We start from the raw sequence: 23,521 nt of genomic DNA on the forward strand, positions 1-23,521 counted from the left end.
TGTGGTTTGTATGAGTATCTGCTTCTAGTGACTTAGTTACAGGAAGCCTTGCATCCATTTTCAAACCTTTTGCTATAATTTCATTGAGGCTGTGTAACTGCTCATCTGTCTTGCTCTGGTCATTCTTATCTCACCTCTCTCTTTCCTGAGAGCACATCCTGTTTGACTTCGATGTAACTCTGCAAGATGAAAAAACCCCAACAGATAAATGAGGCAATGTGAACCCAGCAATTAAGAATAAAGCTCCAAACTTTATTCATTGACTTGAGTACAACAGTGATGCAGATTACAGTGGCACAGGAGTGCAATATGTGCTGCTTGCGGTAATGACAGTGGAAACACTAATTGTACAGAACAGCAACCCAGCTCAACTTTTCATTATGCATACAAGCAGACTTACTGTACGGACAAGACATTGATTCACTTTTACAGAGACTCAGAAAGAGAGCTGTCTCACAGATGAATGGAAAACACAGGGACACCTCCCCAAAATGCTGGTTTGTAACATGTGAAGGGAGGAGAAAAGAAAAATAAAATAATAAAAACCCTATTGCCAAAATCTACTGATTTAAGGGGAAAAAAAGAAAAGATACCTTTGAAAAATTAGTTTCGGTTTCCAAAGCTTAAAAAAAGCCCCCAGCTGTAAGGCCCCCTTACAGGAAGAGTTGTCAGCAACGACCAGGCTGCACTGCTTGGACAGGACTGATCCAGTAACAACACACAGAGCTCGCTGCTGTGCACATACACAGCAGTCAGAGACCTTCCTTGCTCTAGCCAGCTGAGTAGGAGCCTGCTCCAGCCTGTGTGGATGTCAGTGAGGGGTTCCACTGATTTCAGTGGGTTTGCACCTGGGGGGAGAGGGGAAGTGCATTCTGAAGGTGTTCAGTGACAAAAGCCCAGGCAAGTGTCCAGTGGGACCTGTCAAAGCACCTGAGGGAGCTAGAGACTCAGCCTGGTAAGGCACCGCTGGGATTCCCATAGCTGCTTCTGCTACTTGAAATGCTTCATTTCCTAATGCCTGAAGGAGTAAGGTCCTGTGGGCCTCAGCTTTGCAAGTCTAGGGAGCAACGCTCACATTAACTGTGGTGATCCTGGCAGAACAGGTTACTGTTTGCCTTCAGTCATCTCTTTCTACCTCAAAAGAAAGACCACAATGCACGAGGAAGTATTACCTCTTCACATGGACAGGCATTTTTTAGCAAATCATTAGCAGAAATCTGTTTCCCTGTTAGAAGCCCATTGGGCAACAAATAATTTATTTTGCATACAGGCAAAGAACATTAATGGCCAATTACATTCCCACTTCCTGCACTGATGCTTACATTAAAGTTAATAATACTTTTTCTCTCCCTGCCAAATGCAGGCACATAGCTCTGCCAGCAGAGTTGTCTGCCTAAAAACCCTGTTATCTTTGCATTATGATAATGTTTTTTGTTTCTTTTCTTAAGCACAAAAAAGGTGTGTGGGAGAAATCACAACGCAAAACTCATCAGCCAGAGCAGTCCTGCAACCCACAGTGATAAGGGTGTTTCTAAATGAAAAGAGAAAGGTGCCTTGTACTACTATCACAGTGCTCAGTAGCTCTTCATTACGTAGCAATGGGGTAAAACATACCACCTATCATCAAGACCAGCCCTTGCTATGTGTCTACCCTGAAGGCTATGCTGGACTTTAGCAGATGTGTTGATAGGACATGAACTGGACCATGACCTGGGGCTAACTGGATGGGGAAGGGGCTGTGGAGTCAAGCCCTAAAGTCTCTCTGACATGGAAAGATGAGTGGCATTGCAGGACAAATTAGTTGATATTCTTGTTTCCTGCACATTTTATTGCATGACCATTGACTGGTATTTTTCACTGCCATAGGTAACTTCCAGGATGAGGACATCCTCCTCCACAAATACATTCTGAAGGAAAGTAGTGAATCATGGAGTGGGAAAAAGGCTGTTTTCCATTTAGTCTACTCTACGAGGCCATGGTCCAAATATGCCAAGGTCTCCTCCTAAGTCAGGATGAGTCAAGATAAGTCATTCCAAGACAAATTTGGAGGGTCTTGATATTTTTAATGTTCTGGGGGTTAATTATTGTGTCACTTGTTGTAGCAGCTTCATAACATTAATTCCTGTGTAGATGCTCATAAGCTATGGGCTCCAAACTCTACTTCCCCACAGTCTGAAATAGGTAGCACAGGCTCATGCAGGATATCCAAACTGTATGACTGAGAAAGGATTTCCAAATTGCAACAGGGAAAAGGCAGCAAGCTCTTAAGTGCAAAGCCCACAGACTTAAGACTATAGGACTTTGTAAGGAGAAATGACATCTGTCTTGACAGAAGCACTACTGGAGCCACAGAGCTATCTTGTCCCACATACAGCTATTAAGAAACTTACTGTTCTCCTAGTCTAACCTTTCACAGCACACTGCAAGTATGTCCACAACACATCACAAACCATATTTAATGAAAGGCTACTAACCAAACTGAAAACAAGTATGTTTCTGAGATGCCCTTAAAACCCGCCCAAAGTGACACCAGCACGAGATGACAGCAAACAGTTAAACAAGAAAGATCCTGTGAGCAAAGTTTATAAGAACTTACTCTTCCAGTTGTACAGAAAGTTTAGCAAGTTTGGGATAGGACACTGGCAGAGTTGAGATGCTACATTCAGCTCCCTGAACTGAGGCCACAATAGATCACATTGAGAAACAGTGGACAGTTCAGTAATTTCCAGATCTGCTCTTCAAGCTGCCTTAATTCTGTCTTCAGAGATGATGATCAACATATTTAACTGCTGACTCACAGGAGGCTGGAGCTTACACTAAGTTAAGGCACAGGTATAGAGGCTATGGCCAGCTGTTCCCACTGGAATGCAGAACAGTTCTCTACTTGTTCGTATGGAAGTCACCAGACCAGCATCTGGAGGGGGCACAAAACCCAGTAAGTCAGATCTCTGGATTCCTCATTAACATAAATACTACTGCACAGGGTCTTATCCTTCCATCTAAGCACTGCTGTGGGTGCTGCAAGTGTTCACATATGCCTGAGGAGGCCTTTTAAATGGCATCACCTGTGGCCAACCTGGCACTTTCAAGATTTGGGAAACTGATCCTGCCTTTTGCACACTCAACATATCACAGCTATCCACAAGCCCTGCAAATACAACCACATATTTAAGTGACAACCTTCATAACTTAATGACTGCCATCTATTCAACACTAGGAACTACCTGGAAATTCCAGGTTAACTACTCATGTAATATCTCAGCTCCAAATGAGGAGTGCTTGTGCTACACGTGCAACTGTGTTTGAGAACCTGCATGTGTACCTAATCCTGTTTTGCACACGTGTGGTTATTTTGCAATATTTTGACAGGTCCTGGCTCTTACCTCACTCTTAAAGTGGAAAAGGGGAAAAAAAAAGACAAAAACAATCAGTTTTCAGTCCTCTTGGCAATGATGTTCTGCCAAGACAGTACTGAGTTTGATAGGATTTTATCAGAACCTCAGATGTTTTGCATGAAGAACTAAAGCATGCACTTGAGGTATAGTCATAGAATCATAGAATGGTTTGGGTTGGAAGGGACTTTTAAAGATCATCTAAGTCCAACCCCTGACATTTCTCAAGGGAATACTGAAGGGGAATTACAAAGAGTTTCCCAGGACAATGCTGCTTTGATTGATACTAGGAAAATGATTCATTGCTTACACAGAAAATCCTCCCTGGGGCTAAGTTTCTGTTTTTATTAGGTGTGAAGATCAGATGAAAGAACAGAAAGTGTTGCAGTGACATTCACTAATAGCCCACTGCAGAAAACACACTCCACACCCCAGGGCTGGCTGTAGCATAGGTCTGATGGACTGGTGATTTCTTGGGGTGTATCGACGTGTAAGTGGTTGGGATAGTGAAGGGGAATTAACTGTATGCATGAAATGGAAGCTCAGAAAACCCTTTGTGTTCTCAACTGGAAATAAAGCAGTATTAACTCTAGCGCAGGCGGCCATGAACTGACTATGCCAGTGAGATGTGAACCAGCAGTAGCCCAAATATCCAGTTAGAGATTGATTCTGCAGTATGTAAGCTGGCTTCTCTTCATTCCTTCCCGAGCTGCAGTTGAAGATTTAAATTCTCTGCTGATGAGACAGATAAAAACTACCCTGTCATTCCTTACAGGCTACGAGGCGGGCTTATAATCTTCTTTTGTCTTCCTTTTTGGAGAGGAGAGAAAACAACCTGGCTTAGTCATTTCTGAAATGATTGGGTAGTGCATTCACACGCTATAGTAATCTGGAGATGGGAACAGAAAAATGCAGTCTGGCAGCTCACATCCTTGAGAGAGCAAGTCTACAGATTAAAAAGGTTTATTGGCAAGGCGACGTGGGCTAAAAGACCTGCAATGCCTACTGCGTTTGAGAGGCAGCAACACGGTACTGTCCATGGGATGGGGGCTGATGAAATGTGGAGAATTTTAACACTTTAAATGCATTAAAACTCAAATATTCATCTCAAAGTTGAGCCACACCTTGCAGGTGACAAACACTGAATTTCTGAGCCTCCAGCTTTCACAAAGCCCATGACTGTTCTTCCATTGGATTTGTTTTCAGCAGTCACTCGAAAATGCATCTCAAGCTGCCAGTGCCCCTACCATTCCCACTCGCTTCCCAGTGTTCCTCTAAACCCCTTTCAGATGCTTGTTCTGAAAAATGAAGTATAACCTATTGAACTGATCTTTGCTGCAATCTCAGCAACAGCCAGAAAGCTTACACACAGCTGCGAGTGTCACAGTGTTCACTGAGGACTTCTGTTCAGTGGGGACTGTGATGCTAGACCTGCAGGGTAGCACATTCTCCATCTTGCCCCACAGACCCGCCATTCCTTTGGTTCTAGGGACAAGGAGCTGGTGCTGACCCCTTGTATCTGCCTCTCGTATACTGAATCTTCACCTCAGATTATATCAAAGGAACCACAGTGATCTGTTGCAACAGGACTTCCTAAACCAGCAAAGAGGAGGCAGGATTTGGGCTGTCCTGCACATTTCATGGTGAAATGCCATGTGGTGATACAGAGAACTCAATACAGTGATACCGAATCTCACAATTACACGGGACTGTTTCCCCTTCCTGACTTCCAGATTTTAACACCAATGTCTCATATAATAGAAAATACAAAGGTTCTGATGTCTCCAGTGCCAGAAGTTCAGCATTAAAAATGAAACCTTGATATTCTTTGACAGACACAGAACCTAAATGACCCTCTCCCAATCAGGAGATGGGCTCATTAGTGCAGTATGCATTGGCAGTTAAGCACCAAGGAAGAGATAAGCTGACCTGCCAGCCACAATGCATTCATTCTATTACTTTGGTGCTCATGTCCTTCTCTGTATAGGACTCACCCAGAAGCAGTTAAGGTATATACACAGGCAGTATTTCAAGCTGCAGCATATTGGAAGAAGACTGAAAGCCATAAGGAGTTCAATGCAGCTCAGAAACTGTCTTGCATGATTACTCTGTCTTCAGAAACCAAGTCAGGCACAAAGGGAAATAAAAATAACCAAGGCTGGAGTTTTGACGCTTCAAGAGAGGAAGAGGGGAAAAAAAGCCTGTGCCCTCTTTTCCAAGCACAAGTGAAAAACTACATTAACTAAAAGGAGTGCTTGGCCCCATGCACTGTGCCATATTGACAACAGCAACTGCAAGTTAATCAAAAAGCCTCTATTGGCAGAGCATGGCACCTTGATGGTACCTTTTAATTCATAAACATTCCTCCCTAAGAGGGATGAGTTTGCACGTTAGCTTGCAGAGAACCGTCTTCCCTGCTGATGGACAATCCTACAACTCCACTGCAGGCTGAGCTGTACTAGTAAATACCAGCAGGGAGTCTGTCCTGAAATCTCTGGGTGTGAACCAGGGCACACTTAAAAAAGCATTTTCTCACTCTGTCACTCTCACCCCCAACCACCCATCTCCTGGAATACATAACAAGAAAACTGACTCTTCTCCATCATTCCCATTACTTAAGTGATCTTATTCAAAGGACTGGTTAAACTCCGGCCCTATTAATTCAAGCAGAAAGTGTGGAAGAGGGAAGACTGACAACAGACACAGCAATTCACTTCCTACATCCTAGCAAATATATACAAGTACAAGGAGTCCATTTTCCAGAAGTTCAACAGGTATGTACTGTAAGTGAGCAGAGCGCCCACCTTTGCAGATGATATCACACAAAGAAGATGTCAATTAAGAAACAGTTGTGTGAAAGACTTCAATGTGACCATGTGGATAAGTTATAAAGGGCTTCTCCTTCACTTCAGAGCATCTATCTTCCTCTCCATATATATACACACATATGTACACATACATACACGCACACACAGATAGATGGATAGATATAAATACATGTGTGCACACACGCAAACAGGCATACATATATATATTTATATATATATATTCTTTTCCAGTTCTTGGAGTGGTTACAACTACTTCAGTCTACAAGGCATCCTAAGGGCACTTCCTGGCTCTAGCAATAAAGTCCATCGTATTGTGGAGAAAAGTAAAGGGAATATCATTGAGGGAGAAGAACAAAACAGTTTCCTATCTTGGATAATACCATGTAACAGGCCAGCACCTCAAACTATCATTGTTGTTTCCGAGCCCTGCGTTCCAGGAGGGCAAACGTTCATCTTGTTCAGTTGCTGTGTACAGAGGTGCTGCTATGTGATTTTCCCTTTTTGGTGGACAAGTAGTTGCTTCCAAATAGTTTGGACTGCATGACACAATATCCTTTGCATCATAGTTTTGTTGGTTTGTTTAAGGGGAGATTAAAAGAGTTTTGCTTTTTTCTTCATGTCGTTGCGTCTCCAGAGAGGTAACTTGTCAAACTCCTGTATCGTCATGCCAAATATTTCTTGGAAAACTTCAGGAGCTAAGTGGCGCTTTAAAATAGAAAACAAAAAGAGACAAAAAAAAAAGAGGAGAAAAGGCAACGGTCAGTCAAAGCCAAAGAGACACAAGTGGAGATAGGAATGCCTTAGAGATTTCGTGTCACTGAATAACAGCCATTGCAGGAAATAATAATGCTTTGGCTTTTAAGTCCTCATGAACTCAAGTGCTCTATCAATCAGTATACTTTTGCAATTGGTTAAGTCTGAGAAGTTTACAGAGGACATCAAAAGAACTATTTCTGCTGCTGAATAAGCAAGAGACTAAAAGTTGTCTGAAGTCACCCAACCATCAGTGACAGACCAGAGAACAAAACCAGCTCGTGCATACCCCTGTGGCAGGCTTTAGCTGTCACCTCTTGCTTACATGTGGAGACTCAAACAGACACTGGGTTTCAGGAGAGCTTTGCAGAAGGGCTGCAGGTTGAGATGCTACATTCAAAGTTATGAGAATGAAGATGTCAGGTCAGGCTAGCTGTCCAGCATGTTTCTCTATGGACAATGAAACATTTCTTGGTGTTGTCGTGTGCACAAGTTACTTCTTGTTCAGCCACTTCAGACTGCACTGGAAGCGGGAAGTGCCTCCATTCAGCAGTAATGTATTACAGCATGGAAATCTGATTAGTGATCACATATCTACTAGTCTAAACATGCATAAATGGTTACTTACCCAACTTTTTTGTGGCCCCTTCCATTCATCTTCACAGAAGATTAGCTAACTACAAACGACTTTAACATCCCCAGCCTTACACTGGGTTGCTTGACTCTTTCTAACCCACAAAGTTGTAAACAGTTTTTATTTGTTGGCAGATATTGAAATCCTCATCTTTTTTTGGATATCAGCCAGTCTAACTAACTCACAGGACTCAGGGGTGAGTTAAAGAAAGTTAGACTTTTGATCCTCAAGGATAGCTGGGGCTGACCCGTAACTGAGAGATGATCCAAGATCAAACAACATATTGCTCCATTCCAGTATGGATCAAATGACTACAATACATCAAATTTGGGCTTTTTACCAATCTATAAGTATATAATTAACTACCTGAAAACACAATGGTGTTGTGAGAAGCTCAGTCCATGAGCAGGGAGAAAAAGATGTGGGACTCCTGGCCCAGCACTGTTCATGGAGATGCAGCTGCTTCCTCCATCTGTCTTCCCAGTCTAACAAGGACCCACTCTTCAATGTTTGAGCTTTCAAGTGTGCAACAACAAACAACTTCAGCAGGAAAGAGCATTTAGGAACTTGCTTCTCTTACCTCGAGCCTGGTTCTGTCTACATCTTTTAGTATTTTATTTCGCCCTCTGTTGGTCACCATGAGTATTTCATATGGAAAAATCTGTTAACAATGTATAAAAGGGGGAAAAAGAGATGTATTTATATTCTAAAGCAGAAAGAACAAAATGTGACATAGCAAGAACTTGTTTAGTACCAAACGGCCTCATACTGTACTCGGTACTTCCCCACCCCACCGATTTTTATGGTGCATCTGATATATTGGCTGGCTTTGGTCAGAGTCCTCTCTAGTCAATATAGTTTCTCATCCATCAATGTATAAGTTTATTAAGGCAAATGTATTTGTCACTCATTGGTCTAGCTGGCTGCCAAAGTGTGGACAGCTCTAAGGAAACAGACACTTAGTGGACTTTTAAAAGGTGAAACAGGTGAAAGTACATAAAAAAAGGAAGCAACTCTGAATAAGCAAGATATTAATTCATGGGGGCCACTGCATTCAGTCGAAGTAATCACATGATTTCCTTTGCCTTTTGGGGTAGTTAAGAATTCAAACAACTGCTTGCTGTGGTTGCTGGCTGTGCATACTTACATGGATTAAAGGAGATACTTTTGTAGATATATTTGTCTTATGCATTTTCATCTGCTTCAGAAGAGTAAGTGTCCAGCATGTCTCCCATTAACATTTCCCTTGATTTCCCTTTACATTGCAAATAATGTCCAGAACTTACACATATCAGTTACTGGCCAATAATGAATTCCTGAATGCATAAATGATTTTACTTTTGTTTTATGTGTTCTTTGTTTGAAGTGTTTACTGTCAGTCGATCTCCAATCAGTCTAATCCAATAGAAGCAATGCTGCTTAGAAAGGCTTTCTGAAAACCATGTGCCTTAGAATCAGTTTCTGGAATCATCCCTGGCAAACAAAAGTCTGGTTTAGGATTTTTTGCCTTGGGCAGATGCTTCCATAAATGCCTGGAATGACACAGAAGAGCTCATGTTCCATTTGACAGAGTCTCTCTATAGCCCTTCTAATTGCATGCCTCTGCCGAGTAGGAAAACAGCATTCCCAGACTCCTTGTCCAACCCCTACTGAAGTTCTTCTGCAGACTTCAGTGGTGACTGGCTCAACCTTTACTGTTATTGATGGGTCTTGTTTTACTTGCCCACTGGGAACAAGAATGAGACCACCAAAACCCTCCTGGAGAGATAACTATATACAATAAGCAAATGCTCTTAATGACATTATTTTAACATCAGAAGAAATTCCACCTAACCGACGTTGGTGCAGCACAAGGCCATTACGTTCATTTTATTGTCAACAATTATCTCAATGAGCTTTTCAGAAATATAATAAATAAGATTCAGGCATCAGTGAACACACCACTGAGTTTATTGTAAGTAGTAATAATTTAAATGACGTGTGCTTACATACCAATCGTAAGATATGGTTCTTAGGAGATTCTGACATCGTCACAGTTGTACAATTAAGTCTGTTACTTGGAATTACATTGTGTGTGTTTGATACTGGAAACAGCTACCATTACCATACACAGCATTATAGGAAACTAAAATGTAACTTTTCATATTAAAACAGGCAGAGTTTAAGTCAAGATCTATGGTCATAGGTACATTTTATATTCAGTTATTCACACAAAGGCATATCTCAACCCGGGGTGGCAGGATGCACAAATTCTGTCCTTTCTGGAGACCATTCGGAAAGATTTGGTCATTCTTAAGTTTACTCATTTTCACTTTTCACATGTTTCATGCTGACTTTTTACTTTATCAGGTTTAAATTAGTATTGGACCATTGACATGAATAAACATACTGCCAATTCACACATGCTGAGAGTCTGGCATCACCTTTATAACCATCAGCACGGAGTGACCTATTATCTCATGAGCATTCCCACCAATTTTATTACTAATAATACTGACAGAATTTGTCACCCAAAATACCATTCCAAATCACTGGGTGCATCAACAGCAGTGGTGGCTGTAAGAATTTCTATTGCACTGAAAGAGAACTTATTTGGAGTAAAATGCAGCAACTCAGGAGTTGGGGATGTCACCAAGGTCTTACATATATAATATATAAACCCACTTGTAAATATACATCACGCTGGGGTCTCAGCTTATAAAGATGGGGTTATTGCCTTGTACAGTTTGTCTGGAGGTGACTCGGAAGCACAAATAGTCATTTGGTTTGCAAAAGAGCTCCTCACCTGCAGAAATGCTGATCTTTGTAACTGGCAAAATCATGATTTCTTGGAAGGTTCACCAGCAATAAAGTTGTAAGATTTGAAACACAGCCCTGGTTGAATCCCCTCTGTATATTATGTTAATTTTTGACTCAGATATCTCTAGACATAGCTGCAAAAGCACCTGCATTAATAACTTAAATTATAGTCAGCTAACATTGCCTCTTTTCCAATAAATCTCCTGAGGAATCTCTTGTCTGGGCAATTCAACATTATTGAAAGGTGTCAGGCTAACATTTCTGAGAGCTAAAGAACAGATCCAGAGAGACATGTGTCTTTATATATATGTCTATATATAGATCCATATATATATTCCAGTACTTAAAGGGGCTGGAAACAAATCTGGGGAGCAACGTCTCACAGGGCATGTAGAGATAGGACAAGAGGAATGGCTTTAAACTGGAAGAGGGGAGATTGAGATGAGCTCTTTAGGCAGAAGCTCTTCCCTCCCTGTGAGGGTGCTGAGGCGCTGGCACAGGGTGCCCAGAGAAGCTGTGGCTGCCCCATCCCTGGCAGTGTTCAAGGCCAGGTTGGACACGGGCTTGGAGCAAGCTGCTCTAGTGGAAGGTGTCCCTACCAATGGCAGGGGATTGGAAATGAAGGAGCTTTAAGGTCCCTTCCAACCCAAATCAGTCTAGGATTCTATCTAACTTCCAATTTGAAACAAATCCCAGAATTGCATTAATTTTGAAATCAAGACAGCCTCAACAGTGTGTTGTGATCTACAATATTCTGTATTGCTTTTCCAGCCTGGAAGACCTGCGACTTTCCCATTGATTTTGGCCTGCTGTTTTGGCTAGTGGCAGCTTGACAGAGAACTAGCTACTGAGTATCTTCAGCATCTTTATTTAGTCTCTGGAAAAGCCTCCTCAACCCCAGAAGCACACTTCTGGGCTGCCTTCAGCCTGCCTGAGTGCTAACATCTGTGACAGGCAAAGTCCAGAACAAAGGGAGAGGTCTGGCACATAAGGAGCAGGGACTGAGGTAAGGTAAAGAAAAACAAGGAAACTAAGACATTTCCCATATTTATCTACATTTCACAGTCAAACCTTCACTGTGTTGAAGGAAAGTGAATAACATCTGCACTTGCCTTTGGCTCCAACATGTTAGGCATAGATACTCCTCTGTCCATTCTCATTCCAGGGACATGACCATCCGGAAGGGACTGCATCAGATACAGGTATACATCAGACACATAGGTTACACACACAGAGGGTAAAGGCACTCAAGTAGCGGTGAAAACAAAGGTGAATTTGCCCTGAGACTTCCTTCAAGTCTTAATATTTAGTCTTCTCATATAGATCATTGCCATAGCTACTGTTTATTACTTCCCTGAGGCATGCAGAGGGATACTTTGATCTTCTCTGCCACCAGAGCCTTCTGTCATTGCTAAGGCTGGTAACAGTTCCCCACTGAGTCTACCAGCATTGTCTCTACAATGGGAAAATTTACTATGAACACAAAGAGGGATAGGGTAAAAAGGTGCTTTTCTGACACAGGTACGGTCCCTAGAGAAATAACATTTGGAGTACAATACATGGACAACTCCTCTCTCCTCCTATAATCTAATTCTCTTTCCAATCATCATGATTTTGATATATAAAAAGTAATTAAGCCCTCTCTTAAATTGTCGTTTCATATGGTGATTATGATGAGGAGCCAGAGAGACTCAAACCATTCTGGAAAAAATAACCCTGCAGACAGTATTTGCAAGCATATCTCTTACTGGCTCAACTGTGATGGCAGCACTGTAGAAACCTACTGATCAGCAATCTTGCCTGGAGAGCAAATTCCAGGGTAAAAAAGAGCTCAAGACTCCTGGTATGGGAAAAAACTTGCCTCCAGAAGAGACTTTTTGTACATTTCTGGGTAGGTACTAGAGAGGCTTGAAATAAATCCACCCTCAGCTGCCCAGAGAGGACTGTTACAGATAACTCATAGATCAACAGACAGTGGATTTTACAGAGCAAGTCACAGAACTGGTGAGAGCTGTCTCAACCCAGCTCTGGGGAGGTAACAAGGAGGAATCTGAGGCTGTGTTTGGTTTTTGCTGATAAGAATCTACATTGGTGATTATGCTTAAACATGCAGGAAAATCAAAGCTATTGTCTTAAGAAACCCTTCCCTGTAGCAGAAATTCAGACTTCAAGAGGTAGATGCTTTTAGTTCTCGTATCAGTTGATTGATGAAAAGCCGTACTGTACCTGGAAATCTGAAAAGCAAAAGAGAAATCAGCTTTAGAGTGTGGAAGAACAGGAATCACTCACAATCTACCAGATAATCCTTACGTCTTCTGGACTACCTGATCTGCTCAAAATCCCACCTGATGCTCTGAGGCCAGGAACCTTGCTGCTTTTGGGCTTAGTTCATAAAGAGTCAAACACTCCAAATATTGCAGCCCCTTTCATCTGAGCAGGCTTTTTATTTGGGAAAATCAAGTCACTTTGGAAATATTAAGAGACACAAAACCACAGTCAAGTGAATAAAAAGCCAATTAAAATTTAAATGTGCAGAGCAATGTTCACCTCACCTCACCTCTGCCATCAAGTAGCTGTCTAGATCCCTCTGCAAAGAGACATGACCACCAACAGAAGATGCCTGATTGTAAGGTATCTGAGGTAGTTGGGAGCAATATTCCTTTGGCAATCTCCACTCCCTCAGCTCAACCCATTTCAAAACATCAAGTCTTAAAGTTTCACAACTTTCATAAATATTGTTCATTTTTATTAGGCAACGACTGATATCACATCTAGCTCAAAGTCATAATAAAACCCATTTTCAGCAACAATGATTAGAAGGCATTATCCTTTCTTCACTCTGGCTTATTATTTCAGGCTGTGCAGTGGATGGTAATTTTCAGAGAAAGAAAAGAGAACCCAGTACATATTCCTGATTTGACACATTACCTGCTTCCCATTTGCAACAATGCTAAAGTGATCCTTTGGCAAATACAAGGATCAACTCCAAATAGCAGATTTAGCAAAATAAACCCTATTTTTTTAATAGGTATTTGCAGAGTTTGAGTTAATTGTTGAGTTTACTGGAGGAAGTGCAAATGTACTGAGCAAATACAAAATAACCACATCCACTGAAAAGAAAACAGCAGAAATGATCAAACATAGAATCATAGAATAGTTAGGGTTGGAAAGGACCTTAAGATCATCAAGTTCCAACCCCCCTGCCATGGGCAGGGACACCTCACACTAAACCGTATCACCCAAGGCTTCGTCCAAACTGGCCTTGAACACTGCCAGGGATGGAGCATTCACAACTTCCCTGGGCAACCCATTCCAGTGCCTCACCACCCTCGCAGGAAAGAATTTCCTCCTTATATCCAATCCAAACTTCCCCTGTTTAAGTTTTAACCCATTACTCCTTGTCCTATCACTACAGTCCCTAATGAAGAGTCCATCCCCAGCATCCCCAGCATCATGACATGTTCAGTAACGAAGCAGCATGTAAAGGCTCCTCTGCCTTACCTCTAACACCACCACTCACGTCTCCATAACTGTTGTACTGACCAAAATCCGTTGACACCGGCTGCAACAGGAAAACAGGGACACGAACATAAATTCACAGTTCACGACTTCACAAGCAGGTTGGTTTATGGGAAGAAATAAATTGCTTTAAGCCTTTTATTTCCCCTTCAACTTTCACAATGTTTCTTGTTTTGCTTTCTTGCCTTCTTAACAACGTAGTTTGTGGGAAGGCGAATGAGGTTTTGTCTGACTTTGGATGGCCTTACAAGGAACTTGATCAAACTGAAAATCCAATACAGTTAATAGGGAAATAACTACCATGGATAATTAAAGCCACCTTTTGCTTCTCAAAGTCACCATCTCCTTACCCTGTGAAGTCCATTTTTTCCATAGCCAGGGAGGGAAGAGGTTTTGGAGGCTGCAGCATGTGCTGTTGAACGAGAAAGGGGAAAATCTTTTACTGGAAAAATCCCACGGAAACTCACAAACATGAACATTTAAGGAAGCAGCTAGCATAAAAAATCACAGCTAAAAGAGCCAAGCATACACATAACCGAGACACACTGACTAAGAAACTCACATCTCATCCCCAAACTCATCACAACCTTCCATACATTCTCTAAGTTACACACCATTATCATGCCATTGTACATGACCTGCCACATGGTTCATTACACCCTCTGAACCTTTCATGAATTTCCTTTCTACCCTTCCTACTGCAACTACTATTGCACTTATGATCCCAGCTTCTGCTGCTGTGGAAAGCTACAAGATACAGATGACTAGCACACTCCTTTCTCTTTGTATCCTGAAACACTGTAATTGACAGATGCTTCAGTACTGAATTAACAGGAAAATGATCAGAATGGGCAGTGCTGAGTGAATTCAAACCAATTTGAGAATTTGGCATTCTGATCTGAAATTATGGCTATCCTGTACATGATGTGACACTTCTGAGAACAAGACATGATTCAACAGAACTCTGTGATTCCTTCTTTCACCTGAAATGAAAGTGAAATAAGGTATTTGGGGGCATTCAGTATTTGCACTGCACTCAAAAATTGCACGAGCAAGATCAAGACAATGTGGAAATGTCAAGGGTGTGTTTTCAAATACAGATAAGAAGATGGATGAAATAGATCATCAGCGTATTCATTAATAGCACCTCTACAGTTAATACAGCTCCTTCAGATGAGATCCTCCATATAAAAACTTAATGTCTTGTTTTTTAAATGTTACTATTACCACAGAAGGGCAGGGAATGCACAGCTTGAGGAACTGCTGTTGCCAGCAATGAGCACCCTTGGGAAAGGTACCACTAATTCCAAAGGCAACTGATGACTGCAAAGAGGGATTGACTCCTCTCCAGTAAAAGAGTCCTCCAATCTGTGAAAGTTAGTATAAAAATCATAAGCTCTGAGTTGAGCAGGTAGACTCAACAGATACACTATCACAGGCATTCTCTTCAAGAGCATAAATAGAGGCAACACACTTGTACAATAGGGAACACTAGGAATCTTGGTTTGCTTGGCAGCTACTCCAGTGGATGACTCCAAAGGGACTCATCTTGTCCCTTCTTGGCTTGAAGCACAGCTGCTGTGCTGCAGTGACCAGTGGATCAAGAGAGTGAAATAAAATCCCCACACCCTTTTCTGGAGATCTGAGAGGGCCACAGACGTGTATCAGAAATGTGCAATGAGGCCAAGAATCTAAGCCACCAATTAATCAAAGTCGCCTTTTGTGCTTTTGCTGTATTCTTTTGGAACGCAATCAAAACGTCAGCCAAGGCCAAAACACTGGTTGTGTTTGGAATATGCAGCCCCACTGGTAAATGTTACTGATTTTAGCAAAATATGTTATTGTAGTTTAATAACCCAGCCTATTGGCATGTGTGTGTGATGTGACAGTCACCAAATGTTCTACCTCATTCCTTATCTAGATTAGAAAATCTCTCTCCTCAAAATTGCCTGAAAATCCTCAACCTTATATTTTTCTAAGAAAGAAACAGCCATGAGAATCCTTCCCCCACCAAAACCAGCTAATGAATTAGGCCACTCTTTCAAGGGAGAATACAGCATATATATCTTTCAGTGGGAGAATACAGCATATATACATATCAAGCAGTCTTCCCAGTGGTTTCTATTCTGGGAGGCTGGTTGATGTGTGTATATGTGGTGTTCACTATCCACTGTTCATTATCAGCTTTATTGCCTACATGAATTACCTGGAGAATCGTAACGACTGGCAGAAAGGGCTGACCTATCGCGACTCTCCTTTTCCATCTCTTCTTTCAGTATCAGTTGTCCCAGACCAGAGTTGAGCTACAAATAGCAGTTGAAAAAAACAGTAAAATCAATAAAATAAAGCTGATCAAGCATTAGTAGTAACTGCTTACAGAAAACAAAGGGGCACTTTTGGGATGGTGTTCAGAAACAGCATGAAGACAAGCTTATAACCACCTTCATGAGCTGCTCCTCCTGCAGCTGCCGGCGTCTCTGTAGTTCCTCATCATCTTCCTCTCTTCCACTTGATCTGCGTCTCATGTCAGCTCCTGCTTCCATAAAACCACAGTACAGAGAGAGCTTTGTGTCTCAGTTCAACCGCAGCTTGGAGATTTCAATGCTAGTTTATTACTGAATAAACAAAGTCGTATTTTCTTGCAGACTCAAAAGACTTCTTGAACACTCACTTTTAATAAAACTCACTCAGACAGCCTGTCCTATGGCTATCAGGCTTCTTGTAAAATTAACAACTACTTAACTGCATGTGAGTTCCAAACCAAGCTATAGTCCTGGGTACAAAACCCACGGATCAATAAACTGATAAAAGGAGCTCAGATTGCTAGTCCTGGAAACATGAGGTTTAATGGCACCAATAACAGTATCAGTGGCTGAAAACATTAAGTCTAATTTACATTTAAACTTTTATCTAGACTCAGAAAAGCAAATCTGAATTAACATTTCAAATGGAAAATTAAACTACATTAATATTCTAAATGGCCACTCACATTTAGAATAAAGAAGGTTTTAGCCTAAAATGAAGCAAACTAATTTGATCCATTGAGTAAAGCTAAATTTGATTAAGACACAGGTGCTCTACACTTCAGTTCCTTCCTTTGTATTGAATAATCTTTATTCTCTTGGATATTCTTGAGAAATAGTCCTATCTGGACACCAAGACACTTCCATGAATACACAGAATATGATATTACTGCAATAATTTGGACAGCAGTTCGACCTTTTTCTGCACAGGCTATACCCTGATATAGTTATTCACCAACTCCATGCTAGACAAACTCAGTGTTTTATTTGAATGAAAACTAAATTTTGCAACTACAGCATCAGAAGGTTTCTATCAATTAAATGTTTTGTACAGGAGTGTTAAATTGATGCTGATATGGAGAGAGAGAAAGCTATAGAGAAATTGCTTGTATTGAAGTGATTATGTTGTTTGTTATCTCAGGCTTTTGCAAGACTTTTCAGTACAACAGCAATAAAACTTTTTGGCAGCTGAGCTCGTTCTAGCTCTGTAAGAAAATACTCAGACAAGCTGAAAAATCTGGGGCTTGTGAGTTTGGTTTTTAATCTTGTACCATGCCTTCTTATCCGCGAACATGTCCATGAGCACATTTTTATCTTTACCGTTTCCAAATCGTTCTGTTTAGTCTCTCAGGTGTAATAATATCACCTGATGGATAATGCAGAAAGCAGTTTTACTGGAAACCATTAGAGTTGTTATCCACTGCCTGGAGACTGAGCTGACAGCCAGAATTTCCAACAAAGGCTCCACCTTAGACACACATCATAATAATGCTGCAGTTATCACAAGCACTGTCAGGGGAGTCCCAAGTGTGTAGATGTATTCACTGTGATTGTAATGTTTGTAAGGTTGCAGCCCTATATAATGGACATTTCCAAAGCATTGCCACTGCAGACACAGCCCCTTCAATTGGTCATTGAGCTCTCCTACTCTTCTATGAAAATCCCATTGTGAGGAAAACCATACACTCCCTCACAGAAACCTGAAACAGGCAACACCTTCAGTGTTTCAGGCATGACTTCATAAATGAATCAGGCTAGATAGGGCATTTCATGTTATAGGGGTCAATAAAAATTAACAGAGGGAAAAAATACAAACCAAACCAAAACAAAATTATGATGCACATGATTGAAGTAAAGAAAATAAGACACCTCTAGTGCTACAACACAAAATAGAAAAGTCTGCAGAAACAGTAACTGAAAATCTGGACTCTTTTAGTCCATTAATTTTTGACTTCAGTTATTGCTTTTTGTCATGAAATTAATTATGTGCTTGGAAGGAACCACATTTCCTGTGGAATATTTGCTATTAGCTTAGGACTAAAAGATTAAATAGACATTAACTGAAAGAAGTCAGGCTTGTGTGACACACTACATTTTTTAAGCTCCTGCATGGGAGTTCACATAATTTGCCTATGGGTTCGTGTCTGTGTGATCAATCCCAAAGTCCTTTAGCAAAACCTCTTAGTGCTATTCAATAGTTCTAATTCACAGGCACTTGGAGGTCTCACCAGAAGAACTGCACTTAACGGTGAACACCTGGAGTGGACACAAGCTTCGCTCTCCATTTTTACAGCTCCGGTATTAATCTACTTTGGTTACCAGTACCTTGTAAGCCGCATCGCTTGTACCATTTGTTTTTGCATACCTATGGCTGCAAGGGAGGGAGGACCTGGCCAGTGGTCAGTCTCAATCTTTGGTATCTCGTTGGGTGCTGGTGCATGAGCTGCTGGGAACTTGGAGGACTTGATGATATCCTCGGAGGACTTGCTCTGTGCTGCCAAAGCAGCTGCATCTAGATGGCAATCAGGGAACTTAGCTATGTACATCAATATAAAGCTCTTCCTTATTTTGTCTAAATTTTATGCTTTACAAGATGTTAATTTTCAAAAGCAAAACCATTTTCATGGTTTGCCGTACTAATTGCAATTTGAAGCAAAGTGATGTCTTTCTCTTGCCAAAAGATGAGAATCAAACTTTCCTCCCTTATTCCCACCCCCAAAATAACCCCAAACCAGCTAGATTTTACTAGAGTTAGAATGATTAGGCAAGAGTGAGAAAACTCAATCTAAAAGTATTTGCCAATAACTCCTAAGGACAGCTGATTATTAATGAAGATGAAACCAGATTTATGCACTGATCTGTCTTCTCTCTAGGGCAAGGAAACAAATAGTTCAGAGAAAGAGCACTAATTTTAACTGTACTGATGCTGATTATTTCCTATGTTTCTGGGAAAAAGATGCAAAATAAACAAAGGAATTTGAAACAAATATGTTTATTTAACCAGTGGGTATTTTCAGCTGCATGCCCCTGCTTAGTAGCATGCAGTAGTAGTAAATGCAGATGCGCATTTGTTCTGTTCTGAAGAACAGAAGGCTCCAGGGAGACTGTATGGCAACTTCCATTGGCTAAAGGGGCCAACAGTAAATCTGGGGAAGGGCTTTTGACAAGGCCCTTTAAGAAAAGGATGAGGGAAAATGCCTTTAAACTGAAAGAGGGGAGATTTACATCAGATATTAGGAGCAAACTCTTCCCTGTGGGGGTGCTGAGGCGCTGGCACAGGGTGCCCAGAGAAGCTGTGGCTGCCCCATCCCTGGCAGGGTTCAAGGCCAGGTTGGACACAGGGATTTGGAGCAACCTGCCCTAGTGGAAGTCGTCCCTGCCCGTGGCAGGGGGTTGGAACTGGATGAGATTTAAGGTCCCTTCCAACCCAAACCATTCTATGAGCCTATGATTAATGTGGCAGGGAAAGATACTTGCAGTAAAATGAACCTCATCAATAAAATATCTCAGTAGTGTGGCATCCACACAGGATTCCAGCCTAAGTCATAGAATCATAGAATCATAGAATAGTTAGGGTTGGAAAGGACCTTAAGATCACCAAGTTCCAACCCCCCTGCCATGGGCAGGGACACCTCACTCTAAACCGTATCACCCAAGTCAAAGTCTCTTAAAAGCACAGGAGGATGTGCATTACGGCTTTCACTACTTGACATTAAAAAAATCAATCCAATAGGATTCAGTTTACATTAAAAAGAGGCTTAATTACCTCTTATCTGCAAAGTGCTAGCTCAGATCACTTTCTCCTATATGAAGCTATTGTATAGAAGCAACGATTCTGGATTTTTTCTTCATTCTCCCCCCCCCCCCCTTTTTTTTTTTTTAGGAGAAATACATCTGTTCATGAAGTGAGCCACTGTGTGGCTCATCCAACACTTTCATGGCAGTTTAGCAACATCAGTATTAGGATTAATCGGGAATTCTGAGCAGTTTGTGATTGGGAAACTCTAAGCACAATTGCAGGTATTGAAGAAGCTGGTCAGAGTTTACAAAAGCATGACTTCAAACAGTACTTACGTATTAGAATTGGTGATGTCAGTGGTTAAACATTCACATGTTAATGGGAGGTGAGAAGACACATTAAAACCATAAAAATAAACAGAAATAATGTTAAGACTTTTCCAAAATGAGCATATGGTTTGAAAATTAAAACACAAAGAGGAAAAATCCCTCATGTAATACCATAGCACTGTTATTTGCAACCCCTACTCCTAACCACAGAATGGACTTGCTGAGCTCTCCTAATCATCTCAGCTCAATCTCTCAGCCAACTGTTCATCTAAACCCTGTAGAACTGCTGATTTGCCACTTAACCCTAAATGCATTTCACTGGATAAAGGGTTTGTAAAGGGCTGCAAACTGAAAGTCTTTAAAAAGTAGAGTCATCCATCACTACATTACACAAAAATCATCTATTCAAAGCTTCCTGTTGACAGCAGAAGGGCAGAGTGAACGCACTCCATTAAAACCAGGATTTTGCTGTGCAGTACTAAAGATGGGCAAGGCTTCTGCCATCGTTGTAACTTCAGGCTTGCTCTAACAATGTTTACACTGAAAACCTTAAAGCACAAACACTGCTGTCCAACTTGGAACCCAAACAGCTGGGAAAACAAATACAGCATCTACCTGAGCTCTATCACAGGGCTTGAGAATCCCATTAGCCCTGTCAGTGACAAGTCAACATATCATCTTCCATTATTAATATTATCATGTCTTATTTAAAGCCAGAGATACATTTGGAATTCCAGGTTGCTAATGGCATCTCCATCTTTGCTGTTAAATTATTATTCTTTGTCAGTTTAAAATAAGGAAATTCCATGAAGTCCCTCTCAGAGAACAGTCTGCTGTTAATCCATTTAACACGATCAGTACCTGTATTCTTAAAACATAAACTTAAGTGAAATACAGGAAGCCATCATAATGCTAAAGAGACAGCAAAATCCCAGTTAAAGGCAATTCTGCCATTAATATCAATGTGGCCAAAATTTAAACCATATGGTTCAAATGAAACAACATGCTTTAAAACAATCACTCAGCAGGACATGCAGCAACAGCTGTTTCAAGCTTGGGCTACTGAGTTTTTATGCTTACAAGGTAACAACTTAATGCTTTTCACTAGTCTGCTTGCCTTTTAATTCAAGTTTGGAAATAAAAAGGGAAAGATCATTTACCATGTTGTTTGTAGATGGGTGGTTTTCTGTAGATGTTGACACCTTGATCTGTGAAATCAAGAAAGAAAAATGGGAATATGAAAACCGTTTCAGTTGTAGACACAGGTAACTCCTACATGAAAACAACAGACAGACCAAACCAAGGATGTAGCAGAAGAAAAATGCAGAAAGCTATTTCTAATACTATACAAAATCAGGAAAAAAACAACAACATAAGAACGAGTGTAAGTCAAAGACATGTGGTATGAAGTCCTTTGGAGCTGATTCTGTAACATGTAGATGCTTCCAAGTCATGATCCATTAATTGTAAGCATTCAGAAGATTACCAGTGGGATAAAAGACAGCAGAGATGCAAACAAGCAAGACATTTCAATGGTGAAGATAGATGCCATTTGGGGAAAACCACCCCAAATAACTTGTGTGGAAAATTGTGCTTCAGTCGCAACAGCTCAATTTTCTTTCCAACTGGCTGGCTGGCTTGAGCAGAGAAGAATGCACTGAGCTTACAGAACTTCAAATTCCAGAGAACAAAATAGCTGTCTGAGACGCTGTTTTGAACAGTCAACCACAGCTACCCTTCAGTGAGTCAAAGGGAAGCTTTATACAGAGCTGATATAACACTAATTCTCAAACCACAAGGATAGATTTTATTCCTCTTTCATATTTCTTTAATGTAGGACCCACCATATTGCACATTACCAATGGAAATCAGAACCAAGACACTTCCCAGAAGTCTAGTGCAGTCATCTAGAGCATGTCTAAAAGATACCATATTTTACAAATAATAATCTAAGACATGAATCAGTTCATTCCAAGCCAACACTTCATGTGTTCAGCCCAACTCATACACAAAAGTTAATCCAAGTCAGTGCAACAGTGTAAAAATCTGACAAAATCTTATTTGAAGACCAAAATGAGCTTCTGGGAACTAGAAAATTAATGTCAGAAACCCATTTTGCTACTACATACTGCCCGAAAAAGGTTTTCAGTGACATTAGAATGGAAGATGAGAAAGCGTTTCAGAATTGCAGATCCAGTTGCTACAGGAGACAACTGAGTCTTTGGTATTAAGGAAAGCTAACCCTAAAAATCTATTGTAACAGAAGCAATTCTTACCCTTTAGAACTCTACATCCTTGACTAAACAAGCAAATTCATTGCATACAAAGACACTGAGGTATTTCCTTGCTGTTAGTGACCTGTTATGGCTACTTGACCAATGAATAGGTACAAACATCACAAGGGCGGTCATGCTGAACTTTTGCACACATCTATAGCTGGAAGCTGTAAGGGGATAGGAACGTGGCTCCTTCTGTGGCTGTGCTGCTCCAGCTGGAGGACACTCTCCCACCATGCTAGAGGTATTACTCAAAGCTCTTCATGCAAGTGCATTTTTAGCTTATGCAAGTCCAAGTGAGCCAGGTTAGCTTAAGCAGTTAAACCGGCCTCCCTTAGCCAAGTCAGATCACACTGACTGGAAGGGAAGTTCCCACAGACAGTTTATCTGCCAGGTCTGAGGAAGGAGGAAGAGCAGTAACCTCTGGCAGTGCAAAGGGACACTAGACTAAAGGGGACCTGAAGAGTCAGCTAGCAATTGATACATGTTCACAACCCTCAGGTCATACATTCTCATGTCATCAAAATCCAAGACAGATGGTCTTCTCAGAGGCTGGAAGAGCTGTGCTGATCACTTCAAAACAGATTGACCTTTATAGGGAGGACATCCTAAGGCATACATATCCTTGTGTATTTGGAGGTTTCTAAGGACACCAAGCCATTGCACAAAACAAGAAACATCCTCATCTACTTTGGAAAAGGGAACACTAAACTAGAACTGTTGGGTTTAAGACTGAATCAAGTCACAACAATCTGAATAAACAACATATGTAATGGCTCACTGGTTGACTCTTTTCTACATGTGAATCAAAACCAACTCCTCCAAAGTTACCAGAGTTATGCCAGTGCTCAACTGGTGCAACTGAGAGAAAAATCAAGCCTTACATAGCTCGTATCTAGCCCATAGGCCATCAACAAACCCTGAGAACCAAGGCACCCTAACAATGAAA

General features: G+C 41.1%; 1 protein-coding gene across 6 annotated transcripts in view; it reads right to left on the reverse strand.

Moving 5' to 3' along the window:
• Nucleotides 1-231: 231 nt before the first annotated feature.
• The window catches only part of ABLIM1 (actin binding LIM protein 1), a 195,187-nt gene continuing 171,897 nt past the window's right edge, over nt 232-23,521 (reverse strand). For 3 of the 6 annotated variants that reach the window (XM_061372763.1, XM_061372762.1, XM_061372764.1), the window contains 7 exons: nt 21,457-21,504; nt 18,594-18,740; nt 16,367-16,458; nt 16,132-16,228; nt 14,276-14,337; nt 13,908-13,968; nt 12,133-12,640 (listed from right to left, as the gene is read on the reverse strand). In XM_061372763.1, coding sequence (XP_061228747.1) covers nt 12,603-12,640; nt 13,908-13,968; nt 14,276-14,337; nt 16,132-16,228; nt 16,367-16,458; nt 18,594-18,740; nt 21,457-21,504 — 545 coding nt within the window. In that variant the 3' untranslated portion in view covers nt 12,133-12,602. Of the gene's footprint in view, nt 6,926-8,187; nt 8,269-11,518; nt 11,594-12,132; nt 12,641-13,907; nt 13,969-14,275; nt 14,338-16,131; nt 16,229-16,366; nt 16,459-18,593; nt 18,741-21,456; nt 21,505-23,521 lie in introns of those variants that run through there. The other 3 variants (XM_061372767.1, XM_061372765.1, XM_061372766.1) reach the window with 3 other exon arrangements.

This window comes from Neopsephotus bourkii, unplaced genomic scaffold (genome assembly GCF_033783945.1).
Source record: "Neopsephotus bourkii isolate Nb327-2 ecotype Australia unplaced genomic scaffold, CSIRO-AGI_Nbou_v1 NB_1615, whole genome shotgun sequence".
Lineage (NCBI taxonomy): Eukaryota > Metazoa > Chordata > Aves > Psittaciformes > Psittacidae > Neopsephotus > Neopsephotus bourkii.